At 40.4% G+C, this 13834-nt stretch overlaps 1 protein-coding gene across 1 annotated transcript in view; it reads right to left on the reverse strand.

Annotated features, from left to right (window-relative positions):
- TRHDE (thyrotropin releasing hormone degrading enzyme) overlaps positions 1 to 13834 on the reverse strand; it is a 196346-nt gene that overhangs the window by 34369 nt on the left and 148143 nt on the right. The window contains exon 10 of the mRNA XM_033161733.1: positions 5558 to 5646. Within this exon, the coding sequence (XP_033017624.1) occupies positions 5558 to 5646 (89 nt within the window). The remainder of the gene's footprint in view (positions 1 to 5557; positions 5647 to 13834) is intronic.

Here is a 13834-nt window from a genome sequence, read left to right on the forward strand (position 1 = left end):
ACTTCCGCATCAGCAGGAGGTGGATTTGTGGGCGTCACAACCCGATCACGCACATAACACCCCTAACGGTGACCACAGGGGGAATTCTGGGCAATGTTCATCACTGGGGTTCCTTACTGGTGGTTAACCCTTCACTGACTTCCAACACACGGGTTGGGGTCAGATATAGCTGATAGGGTCCAATGCCTAAGCCAATACCGCTCAACATCCGTAACCGATAAAGTTGTGGCCTTTACGCCCATTATAATTTGCATAATGTGTCTGTGTCATTAATTCCGGGGGGGGGGGGAGGGACATTGCCACGCAACTCATTTTATCCAAAAACAATATTTATCCTATGCATAGAATTGTTGTAAAATATAAATATATAATATTGGTGACTAACTTTTCTTTGTTATTTTTCTCTGTTCAAAATATGGAGGGTGGTTTTAGAACATTGTCTGAAACTTCATTTATCAGGACATGAATTCGGGTCCATTTGTGCTTGCAGAAAACATGCATTCTAGAATACAAAGGCCTATAGCTTAGTTGTTTTCTAGCAGGCAAACACCTTCCAGGAGTGTATGGAACAAAATGACTAGTATTTTGAATGTTGGAAGGACAAATGTTACATTTGATAAGCAGCTGACCTTCCACCCTTCGTTGTACAGGGACAACTCTGTAACATTAGGATTGTGTATAAACTCTTAGTTACACAGCTGTTCTTTCAATTTCCACAACCCAACCCTACTCATCTCCCTCACAAATGTTAAGATCTTACATTCTATGTAATTCTTATAAAACTGTTGTTGTAGGCTTCATGAAATGTAACACTGAAATTGAGCAAGAAGAAGCATAGCTTTGCACTGCAGAGAACCCTACATGTGTGTATTTTAAAAAAAAATTAGATCACCAACAACCCAAACAAAAACAGTGAAACCCCCCAGGCGGCCAATACATTGCAAATACATAAACAATGAAGACATATTCAAATCAACCATATGTACAATTCTATATATATTAACAATCAGCAAGGTTTATTTAGCTTTTAACATTTTAATTACCCCAAATTGTTCAAACCTACCCAAATAATTCAATAGCTTCTCAAGCCAAACCTCCTCTTTCTCACTGACCTTAAACCCTTTCATTATGTGTATATTCACAGTTAAATATTCTAAAATTATAACATTGTTCAATTGAATTGAAATACATGTGTGTAATTAAGTTACTGCATGAGAAATACTTTGCTAACCCTTGCGTGCAGCACTTCATGATATTATCCATATGGTCCACGAGAACCCCCTGACTCTCAGCATAGGCTTTGGGGGAGGCACCCACAACCTTCCACTCCAACCTATAGTAATTTACTCTTTGGTCAGTTGATACATGTACAGTGCAAGTGCATGCACATCAATTCAGGAGTAGCTCCCACTATGTTCAGGGGGGCTTAATTCCTAGTAAACATACATTTAGGATTACAGTGTTAAACTACAGTACTATAAAAAAGCTGTAAGGTAAGTGTAAATATAATTTATGAATTTTGAGTTCACTACACACTGATGCAGTGGGGTACAATGAATCTAGCCTTTCAAGTAGTAAACACATACAGTCGTACCTTGGTTTTCAAATGCCTTGGGAGTCTAACGTTTTGGCTCCCGAATGATTGAAAACCAGAAGTGATTGTTCCAGTTTTCGAACATTCTTTGGAACCCATACGTCCAGCATGGCTTCCGATTGGCTGCTGCAAGAGCTTCCTGCAGCCAACCAGAAGCCACTCCTTAGTTCCCAAACGTTTTGGAAGTCGAACAGACTTCCAGAACGGATTCCGTTCAACTTCCAAGTTTATTTATTGGTTACTTATTGCATTTGGGGGGGGGGGGGTTTCTGATTGATAAAATTCTTACGGAAGAGTAGATGCTCTTTCACAAGATTTGGTTTCAATCACCAGTCTATCAAAACCCACAGGGGAATGTTTCCTTACGCCTTTTCACTCATAACTTAATTAAATAAAGCTGGGGGTGGGGAGTAGAGTGGGGGAAATGAAAAACTGTGGCAATAGGAAGCTCAAAGGAGGTAGAGCAGGCTTCCTCAAACTTGGCCCTCCAGATGTTTTTGGCCTACAAGTCCCATGATCCCAAGCTAGCAGGACCAGTGGTCAGGGATGATAGGAATTGTAGTCTCAAAACATCTGGAGGGCCGAGTTTGAGGAAGCCTGAGGTAGAGTTTGAACATGATCCCCTGATGTCAAAAGGCCTTTCAAGTTGATAATGCTACGTGCTATTACAGTACAAATCTTGTAGAATGCGGAACCTTGCACCAGCAGGAAGTCCTTCTGGGAGTCTTTCTGGGGAGTCTCTACCTATAGGAAGTGATGGGTTCAGAGATGCCCTGGTGTTTTATATATTCTGGTGGTGGTAATATAAATGGGCTGTTAGTGCTGATTCAAGGAGGCTGATTGAGGCCTGAAATTGCTGAAGACCTCCATGTAAAAGCATACCACACATTTTTCAATCCAGCCACTCTCAAAAAAAGAATGCACTCTTCAAAATAATAAGGGAACCTTTCTAAATCTGTAAATGTTAAACTACTACTAAATGTGGTACTGCAGATGTTATACCAAAGAAAGGGGAGGTGAGAATTTCAATTTCCTCTGATCTCCTTTGATATTTGTGAAGTTTCTGAAGGATACCACACCTAGGAAGGCTGTCACAATCAATATGTTAGCATTTCCAAATCTGCTAGCAGGACTACCACTCCTTGCCCAAAGGTAAGTAAATGTCAATAGAAGCTGTATAAAGGGAATTTATTAAACATGCTTGGTTATCCATATAACTCAACTGTCAGGGAGAGTAATCCCTACAGACCATCCATTTCCCATGTACCTGGCATATCTTCTTCTATTAGAACCTAGCAATCTTATCATAAAGTTATAACTTGTTGTTGTTCAGTCGTTCAGTCGTGTCCGACTCTTCGTGACCCCATGGACCAGAGCACGCCAGGCACGCACGCCTATCCTTCACAAAGTTATAACTATGGACTTCTAAATACCCCTCCCAACACAGAATAATAATTAATTTTTGTCCCTTCTGTTCTTTTACCAATTGAGCACTTTTTACCACTCAGCTACTAAAGGCTTGCGGGACTTCTCACTTTTTACTGCGCCATATCAGCCAGCCATTTGTTCTATTTGTTGTATACACTAACTAGCATTTAAAATCACAGTTGCTATTGATTTTAACTTTGCTCATACTTAAGATCCCATGGTCCTTTCTAACCCACTCAGGCTATCTGCATCTTGATTAGCATATAAATGAAGTTAAAGGAATTGCTCATGAATAAATACTGCTTCCAAATGAATTAGTTTTATTCACAGCTTGATAACTTCTTATATACTTTCTTAGAAATATATATAATAGTTGATCAGTGACTGCTGTGATCCTAGTTATTGTTGGCTTGTTGTTTTTTCTTGATACCATCAGTGAACTTGAATTCTGAGAATGTGAAATATGTATGGATTATGCAAATGAGGGCAAGGAAAAAAGACAAAGGAACACATTAACTGAAAGCATCAAGGCTGGCACCAATATGATATAATAATGGCCAAATAACCTGACCCAACCTTCTGCAGCCAAAGCCATACCTTATTCATTCAATTAGAAAGTTTGTATTCTTAGATCTCACTTATACATGAAAGGACACAATGAGATATTATTACTACTTAATGGTCTGTTAAAGAGCAAAAAGACACTCAGACTAGGTGATTGCTTCCTTCCACCTAACTTCACTGAGGAAGAATTTTTTTATAACTTTTCTATTCTATGAAATGGGTTCAGTTTTTCCTTTTTTCCAGCTATGGGAAGGAATTATCATCATCATCATCATCATCATCATTATTTGTATTTGTATTTTGCCATTCAAACTGACTGTGCCACTTCAGCTGTGATATAAATTTAATAGCAAAAAATGAGAAAAACAGCAATGAGAAGCAGCGTATATCACTTGCAAAATGAGTTTCCTTTCTGTTTTGGAGTAATACAAAAGCATAATCTGAAAGCAACACTAAGCATCATGGAATTGATTTGTTATTACAGCTATATCAGAGCCTAAAATGCCTGGTGGTGGCAAAAGATGGTAGTAAGGATGTGAACCTCTTAGCCCAACATCCAGTAACTGTGTTAAGGCCAGTAGAAGCTCTTTGGGATATCCGTGGACAAGGAAGAATAAGCAATTCTCTGTAGCTTTCCTGGACTAATAATGACACAGATTTTTATTAATTTTAGACTGCATTACACTGGTCATGAGCTAGATACATTATATTGTTTTATATATTTATTGCCCCAACTATATTTTATTCAGTCTCTGAATTAAGTGAAATAAGTTTCATGTAAGAACTCTGTAAAGGTACCCCTGACCATTAGGTCCAGTCGTGGATGACTCTGGGTTTGCGGTGCTCATCTCGCTCTATAGGCCGAGGGAGCCAGCGTTTGTCTGCAGACAGCTTCTGGGTCATGTGGCCAGCATGACTAAGCCGCTTCTGGTGAACCAGAGCAGCGCACGGAAATGCCATTTACCTTCCTGCCGGAGCAGTACCTATTTATCTACTTGCACTTGACGTGCTTTTGAACTGCTAGGTGGGCAGGAGCTGGGACCGAACGATGGGACCTCACCCTGCCGCGGGGATTCAAACCGCCGACCTTCTGATCGGCAAGCCCTAGGCTCTGTGGTTTAGACCACAGCGCCACCCACTCTGTACATGGGGTGTAATACAGGATTATGAGTTTGTGAGGAGGAACGTAGGCTGTATGTGAGATACTTCTAACTCGTAGATCCAGCAAGTGTTAAAATACAAGTCAGGCTAGTTTCCTGTGTTGAAGTGATAGACTGAGTGATGGGCCATTAAGGAAACAGAAGAAAGGGGCTCTGTGTGAGATGGCAAATGAGTGGTGCCCCTCTACTAGCTCGTGGTTAGTTAGAAGACAAAGCCAGAGTTTATAGAGTTGAGTTGCAGTAATGTGACCTGGAAGTAAAGCAGCAAACTGGAGAGAGCAATGTCTGATTACTGTTTGACTCCAATAATGTAGCTACTGGAGAAGCAAGAGCCCTTTGGGGGTATTAATGCTTTGAGTCCCTCTATCACAGGCTTAGGTTGCATATATGTGTAAATAAATAAGGACATCACAGTCTTCACTGTGCCTCATTCTCAAAACGAAACACAAACCCTGTATAAGCACCAACTATATTTTATTCAGCGTCTGTATTAAGTGAAATGAGTTGCATGTAGGAGTTCCATTCATGGGGCCCAATATAAGATTTCACTTTCCTCAGAGTATCTTTGTAGTCTAAAGCCTCTTCAATCTATTCTTTGACTTTTGTTAAAATTAACAACACTTTTCTTTCATTTCCTCCTTTCAAGCAAAAATGTCTTTCTTACCATTCATTTTTCAGTAGCAGGAATAAAGTTTAGCACAGCTAATCAATGTCCTAAGATCAATTGTGAAGAAACAGTTCAGGGGAAAAGAAAAAAAAACAACACATGAATGCTTCATGAGATTCCACTGGGAGGAAAGTTTATTTTTACCTGATTTGTTAGACACCCATATAATTGCCTCTGATGAGATGTGGCTCGTATTTCCTACTGCAATTGTTAATGGGATCTGCCACAAGTAGCTGCAAGACAAAGGAGGGCGATCTAAGAAGAAAAATACTGAACTGGTTCTTCTCACTTTACAGCAATCAGGGATTACATCAAAGGAATCAAACAATTTCAGTAGTAGAGCAAAGATGTTGATTCAAATGTTACTTTGCCTTTCAAATAAATTTGCTATTGGCAACCAAACAATAAGAATGTCATTCATCTTTCAAAAAAGACAGTGATGGCCCCCCTCCTTTTTTTTTACATGCTATCATTACAAGATAGTTTCTAGTAAAAAAATAAAGTTACAAAACAGAGGAATGATTTCCAATAGTAAGAAGAGTATAACTGAAATTAATTTAGAAGATAATCTAGAGCAAGCATATGCTTTGGTTTTAGTGACAATATACATTTCTACTACTGCCATTTTTAGTATCTTCTTAAAGGCTGCTGACGATAAAATTTTATCCTCAATTGCTTACAGCCTTGTATAATTATTCGTATTTCTGTAAATCAAGTGTAAAATGCTACAGTTTATACCCATTTTACACAGATGCAACGTACTGGCAAAATCAAGCTCTAGTTTATTAACAGTATAAAATACATACATGAATAATGGACCCAAAGCTAATGCAGTCATTTGCAACAGGAGCTGCTTAATACTGAATACCCTTTTAAATATTTGACGTGGTTTCTGCAGGGTGATGTACGCTCTATCCTCGTAAGTAAAAGATTAAAAAAAGAACATAACCAGCCATAGCAGTTCTTCTCCGAAATGTATCAACCAAAGTGAGGGGCCATGCACACAATATTAAATAATATTACAAATACAGTTGTATGTAAACATACAGATGAGAGTGACCATTTCGGATTTAAGGAGGGTGTATAGGTGGGAACAAGATTCTCAGCAATGTTATCTTGGCTGTGAGTCCTGGAAAGCCTGCTCCCTGCCTTGCAAGCTGCTGAACAGACTCTTGGGCTGGGGAGTTGGAAGTTTTCGCTTGGAAAGGGGTTCTTGCTATGATTTATGTGAAAACCATTCAGTTTTGTTCAGTTTTTATGTTTTATTTATTGTTGTGTTATGTTGCAGTTACGTATTTTCTCGTGTTGTGTGCCACCCTGAGCACGGTTTGAACTTTGGAAAGGTGGCATATAAATAAATTTATGTGTGCATGTATGTTGGACTTCAACTACCACCAGACCCAGCCAGCATGTGCAAATGTTGGGCGAGATGGGACTTGTAGCCAGTATCCACAGGAAGAGCCAGTTTCCCCAACCCTACTATAGACTAAAGGCTTTGGATGATTTTGGGCCAAAGAGCGGTACCTTTGTTTGTTCGTTTCATAAAATTTATATACTGCTTGATTGTAGAGAAAAAACAACAACAACACACCCTCAAAGTGCTTTACAAAATTCATAAATAAATCATTTAAAAAGTGAACCAATGAGCTCTCTTCCCATTCCTTGCTGTAGGCAGGGAAACATAGGATTTCCTAAGTTCTGGTGGCTAGAAATATGCAGTAGAGAAGTCATGCCCTACAATTGCATAGGAAATCTAGAAATGGAACCATGCATTTTGAGGCAAACACCAGGTCCCTAGCCTCAAGTTTAACTTGTAATGCTGATGGGGAAGTGCCATTTGCAGGAGACAATTAGCAGGAGGAAAGTCACACTGTATTTTACTTTAATACAACAACAGCAACAACCCAGCCCTGCTCCAAGACTGTAAAATAAGCATTGGGTGGCATTGCTGGGATACAAATATAAAAAAGGGGAGAATAAAAATCCCACTTACTGATTCTTCCCTACAAATGACCCAGTCTGTCTACGTCAGGGGTGGCCAACTCCCAAGAGACTGTGATCTACTCACAGAATTAACAACTGGCAGTTATCTACCCCCGTTTGGGGGGTTCAGGTGAAAGTTGTTTAGCTTTTTTAAGGGAGGAGGGAAACCCCAATTTTTGAGAATTCAAGCCTAACCTCAAGGGAGAAAGGGGAACAGTGACTCACCAACAGATCGCTGGGGAAACAAACAGCCTTACTGAGTAAACTCCATCTTCCATTCTGCAAACTGTACAACAATGGAGGGCGGACCGTATTTTACATACGCTAAGGAAAGGGACCCAGCGATCAACCGCGATCTACCAAAACCTCCCGGGGATCTACCAGTAAATCGCAATCGACCTGTTGGACATCCCTGATCTACGTCCTACTACCCTGGCAAGCACCGGTTTTGGGGACAAATACTTGCCGATGTAAAATGTAGCTCTGACCTGAGACGTAGAAATTTAATTTAGTACAATGAATTTTTGATCATTAGAATAGCTAGCTAAGAGGAAACTGATTAATTCTGCTATTGGGAAATGTTCTCAACAGGAGAAATAATCACCTCAGATGACTGGCTCTTCGTGACTAAAAGAGGAATACGTGGCCATATTATTCACACACGCCCTCCCCTCCCTGCCAAATGCAAAGGATAACGATGAGCCAATTGGGATTCACAGAAAAGAAACAATGCTATTAAATTTACTGAGAGGTCAGTGACTTTGGATTATTAGGAAGGTCTGAAAGAGATAAGTAGTCAGTATATTAAAATACAAAGCAGTAAAAGAGAAGACATGATCGTGTATTGGTATGGCTGGCTTTTTACTATAGCTGCAATTCAGAACATGGTTATGTGCTTAAACTTCATTGATTATACTGGACCGCAGTCCATCTTTTATTGCCACTTTAAGATGAAGTGCAATGTAACAGATTTTAAATTGCATCCAGTTATATAATAAAATACATAATACTGTCATAAATTTCCATTAAGGTAAAATTTACTTTTTGAAAAAAGATGTTTTAAGTGATATCGGAGTTTAAAATATGTCTGCAATAACTTTTGTACTTCAGTATACCATCATATATCCTTTCTACAGACAGTGGCTGGTGAATATGCTAGTATTTCTGAGTTTTCTGACAGCCATCACACAGAGATTTTCTTTTCTCCTTTTACTCTACATAGTAATATTATATTACTATATAATATAGGGTGCAATCATATACATAAAATCTACTGGGTGAAGGGCTGTGGAATTTGGCAGCAGCTCCGCTGTACCAGTGAGATTTGAGAATAGCTACAGGCATAGCAGACGCTGGCAGAACTTCTCAGATATGCCAGAAGAATGACAGAAGTGGAGAGGAATTTGTTGGCATGATGCAGCTGTCAAGAGGAAAATCATGGGATGACAGTGCAACTTAAAGGCAGTAGATACACTCCCTGATGCAACCCAGCATTAATTACCTACTGAACCCATACTGAACAGAAACCCACCAAGTTACACGTTATTGGCTATGATGGGCGAAAGCCAAGACTACATGCAGTTGAAATGTATTTTCCACATCCTCAAGAAACAACAATTGAAACTGATCCCAGAAAGTCTGACTTGCTGCTGCTCTGAACAACTCCACAGGGATCATATCAAGAAGAGAATCCCATTCCAAGCAAACGCAGGTGACTTTATTCTCAACATGCTTTACAAACTTGGAACAGCAGGCTTCCAAAGATGCCATTCCCCTCTCCTCTGGGCTAGTTCTCAAGAAAGACTTCATCAGTTTGGCTGGGCGGTTCCTTGGGAATGCAATGGAGGCAGCAAAATAGGATTTATTTTCTCTCATCACCACCACATAGTAGGCATCACGTCCTCTCACTTTTGTTGCATTCACTGCGGTACTTGCATCTCTTAAGCTATAACTCTCTTCTGGGTTGTTTTGTTGTCTTTTAACTCCCCACAAAATGAAGGGGCATCACAGTCTTTACCACACCTGAGAGGGCACTTAGGAGTGATCCTTTTCCATCTAGGGGCAGGCCATCTTAAGAGGCTCCCAGCACTGCAGGAGAGAACTGTCCTCATCAGTCCAAATCTCACCTGGAAGTAGTCTGACTATGACAACTGAGTTATTCAAACCTCCCCCAATTCCATCCACTCTCCATTTGCCCTGTTGAAAAGCCCAGTTCAATGTCCCGGGTTAGCAATGTGTTGAGGCAGCATCCTGGTTTTGTCATGGTGGCCATGAAATCCCAAGCTGTACTACTATGGCAGCCCAGCAGGTCCCCTAGAACACCACCCCTGAGCCCATCTGTGCCAGCTCAGATGGAAAGGATGCTTGGTTGGGCAACAGGGAGGGTGGTACATGAACATTGTTTCAAATCCACCTCTCTGACCAAACTTTAGATACAAGCCCTTAAATCTAAATCCCAGGTGGTTAGGTTTCCTGGTGATGGTGATTTATTCCTCAAAGATGATGGTGACCCCTCCACCCCTCTAGGTTGGTGATGTACTAGAACCCCAAGTACCCAGCTGGACTGACCTGGTTGTGACCAACCTAGAAGCACCACTAGCCTGGAAGGCTGGTTGAAAGGACAACGTAAATCTTGTTGGCTGGGGACCCAGAAGAGGGATAGCGCTTATTTATCTTACCCTTGTTCTCCTTTCCTGCAACACTCTTGGCCCAAAACAACAGGGAGCAGTGCTCCTCACTCAAAGGAGAGGCATTCATTCCTGCACAAAGGTATGTTGTCTATTGGCAAAGGTCCAGCACTTCACAAGGCTATCAATGGTTACTAGCCATGATGGCTGTACTCTGCATCCACAGGAGGAACCAATGCTTTGGAAGACCAAAATGTTCTTGAGCTCAAATCCTTCTTGCAGGTTCCTCATAGGCATCTGGTTGGCCACTGTGAGAACAGGATGCAGAACTAGATGGGCCATTGGCCTCATTCAGAAGGAGCCAGTGTGGTATAGTGGTTAAGAGTGGTAGTTCGTAATCTGGTGAACCGGGTTCGCGTCTCCACTCCTCCACATGCAGCTGCTGGGTGACCTTGGGCTAGTCACACTTCTTTGAAGTCTCTCAGCCCCACTCATCTCACAGAGTGTTTGTTGTGGGGGAGGAGGGGAAAGGAGAATGTTAGCCGCTTTGAGACTCCTTCGGGTAGTGATAAAGCGGGATATCAAATCCAAACTTCTTCTTCTTCTTCCCTTCTTATATTGATGTAAAATGAAAACCCATACTAGGAATTGTTACTTAAATGGCCAATATTGTGATGTCTTTCTATACAACCATGGTGCTGCTGCATTAAGATTACTGTGTACAATTCTAGTTGCCAAACTTTTTTTAAAAAAAGGATTATAGAACTGGAAATTTATGGGCGAAAGGTGGTAAAAAGGGTTAGGGTTTCAGCTTTTTAGTTTAGAATGAAGGATAACTGGGTTTGTGGGTAGGAGGAGAATAGGACGTGCCATAAATGTTTATTAAACAATGCATAGTGTGGGGAAAGTGAATATAAATAAATGTGTCCTCCTGCCTCATTATGTCAGAATTCAAGGTCATATAACAAATTTGATTAGCATGAGATTCAGGACAAACAAAGCCCTTCTTCATACAACACATAATTAACTTATAGAATAGACTGCCAGAAAAAATGGTGTTAGTTTCTGGCTTAGACGGCTTCAAGAGGGGATTATGCAACTAGGATTAATGCCTGTAACTGACAACTGACGTTGTATCTGTTATTTGTGTTTCTCTTAAAATTCTGTATAATTCAAAATCTACTGACTACATCAAAAAGAGGGGCAATTGGAGACATCCAGTAGTGGCTGGTATGTTGGGACAGAGACACCCTCCCAACACCAGCATCACTGCAGCTTACCTGGATGCTGCTGGAATGGAGCAGGGTAATGGTGAAGTTGGGGCTGTGCAGATGCATTGGCAAGATGGCAAAATGGAAGCTCAGGTACACCAGGTGGCAAAATGGAAGCTCCGGTACACCACTGAGCATGCAGAGCTCTGGCATTTATGACCTGCTTGTGAGCTTCCCAGAAACAAGGATCTGCTGCAGCACTGGGGAACCTGTGCTTCAGCAGGTTGTGTTGGACTCTAACTCCCATCAATCCCAGATAGCATGGCCAATGTCATCCCTGAACAGAAACACCTGGAGGGCCACAGGTTGTTCAGTCGTCCTCTCATGGAATCAGAATTCTGAGTTATGGGCTTTTGGTCTGATCTGAAGGATAACTATATAGCAAATATTAGTTTTTCACTGACTATTCATCACCTGTTCTGGCTTGTTGAATATCATCAAGAAAGGAAACTTGCCTCCTGGAGGTACATGATAATACTAATGACTAAAAGTTCATGTCATTGGACAGTTCTGTCTTCAGAGTTGTGAAACACTCAGCATACTATTCTAGGCATTTGAACTGTAGCTGATCGTGGGGCAATTAATTTTAATTGCTATAACAATTTGCCCTTATACTTGAATATTGCTTAAGTTATATGAACAGCTGCTATGAACTATTAAAGAAACATGAACACTACTGCCTTTCAGTTAAATGGTAGGCTGAATAATTGAAAACAAAATCATGTAACTAGGAAAACAGAAACAAGTAGAAACAATTGCCAAAAAAATTGCTGTAAAGCAATTAATGCACTTCTCTTGATGGTTCCTGTTTCCTTCACCTACACTTTAAAGATTAATTAACCCCTGCCAATAATTTAAGCTTATTACAGAAATGTTTTTCAATTTAAAAAGCAATGCACCAATCCTAAAGAATAATGGAAAACTGTCATTTGCCTTAGAACACTGCTGCTATAATTCATCAGCACTTCTGCACTAAAGCATCAACATTATGGCTTGGGTCCAGATTTTGCACCTGTGGATGGTGCTATCACTTGAATGGAAGGATCTCAGGGAACTTCCCACTGGGAGAGTGGGAAAGGTGGCTTTTGCCAGTTTCTACTTCCACTCCAACTACTGCCTCCTACACTGTTTCAGAGAGGTGGGTCCCTTCTGGAACTGTGTGGGGGGTAGCATTGGGGCTTCCAGGCAGATGGGAGATCAGCTGAAGTTGTGTCTCCCCCTCTGTCAGTAGGATCCCTCTGCTGGATCAAAAGACTTTCCATTCACAGATTACATCAGGATGCAAACCAATGGTGGTTTGCTTTCATTCAGCTGCAGTTGAAAGAAACTCACAGGTTCTTGCATTACATATTAGTGCTGTTCTTAAAAATCCTCCTGTAATTATTCACCATCCATTTATAAAGAAAATAAATTCTATTTGGGTTGCAAAATTTTTGCTTTGCTTATCTTGCTTTCAAAGTAACCAAGAGATGTTGGTGTGTCCTTTATTTCAGTCTCTGCAAAAGAGGCACTTAGCAAGTTTATTGCAAAATGGGTGGAGATGGGCATCTGCAATTTGCCCAGAAGGTTGCTTGCATGCCAGAATCTCTCTTGCCAAACTGGGGTTAGTTTTCCCTTTCAAGTCATTACTGTCTTCATATTTTTCCCAATATTACTTTGCTTTTCATTGAAGCTATTCTATTTTCCCCTCCCCTCCCCTCCCCCCAATATTCTTTCCTACTTCAAAGCCCATTTTCTTCCACATTTTCTGCTTATTAGAGCATGTAGCCAAATTACTGATTACTGTTTATTATAAGCACTTCAATGAATATGACTACTCAAGAGTCAATGGCATAAAATTCTGGGATAAACAGAAAAATCTAGGATGCACAGAAAGAGAGGGTTATAATGAATACAATTTCCTTGTTTAAATCAATAATAGCTGCACCCTTTAAAAAGAGCTTTAACAAATATGAAGGCAAGCTACATTGGGGTCTTTGGTCTCTTTAAAATTTCATACTTCAAGGAAGCCATATCAAATTAAAGAGATAGACAAAGGAAAATTTGGGGCTGTGTTTGCATGTTTATCATTTTTCATCATCAAGATTAAAGATAAATAAAACTAGAGTTCAGGAACTGTCTGAAACTCATGCTAATATTTCTTTTTCATCATGGTGGAACACTCACATAAGATCATTAACAGGAGAATTACTAGATATTTGAACCTTGTCATTAAAATTGTTTTTAAAACAGAAGGAATGGTCAAATTCTTGCTGGCGGAAAATTCACGCTATCCAGAAACAGGAACAGAATGTGAAAGCATTCAACTAGACATCTGTGGGCTTTGCTGATGTTAACTATTATTGAAACTATGGACTGCTTCAAAATTCCGAAACTCTGTAAAATGGAGCAACCATGTGGAACTCAATGAAATGGAAAAGCACCTGACAAGACACAATTACATATACAGGTGCTGTTCCCCAGTAGTCACTTGTACTACTGAGGCGACTAAAAGGGGGCTTTTGTGCTCACATGAACTGCTGGCAATAAAAGGAGTCTGC

The sequence above is a fragment of the Lacerta agilis genome, chromosome 10 (genome assembly GCF_009819535.1).
Source record: "Lacerta agilis isolate rLacAgi1 chromosome 10, rLacAgi1.pri, whole genome shotgun sequence".
NCBI classification, from domain to species: domain Eukaryota; kingdom Metazoa; phylum Chordata; class Lepidosauria; order Squamata; family Lacertidae; genus Lacerta; species Lacerta agilis.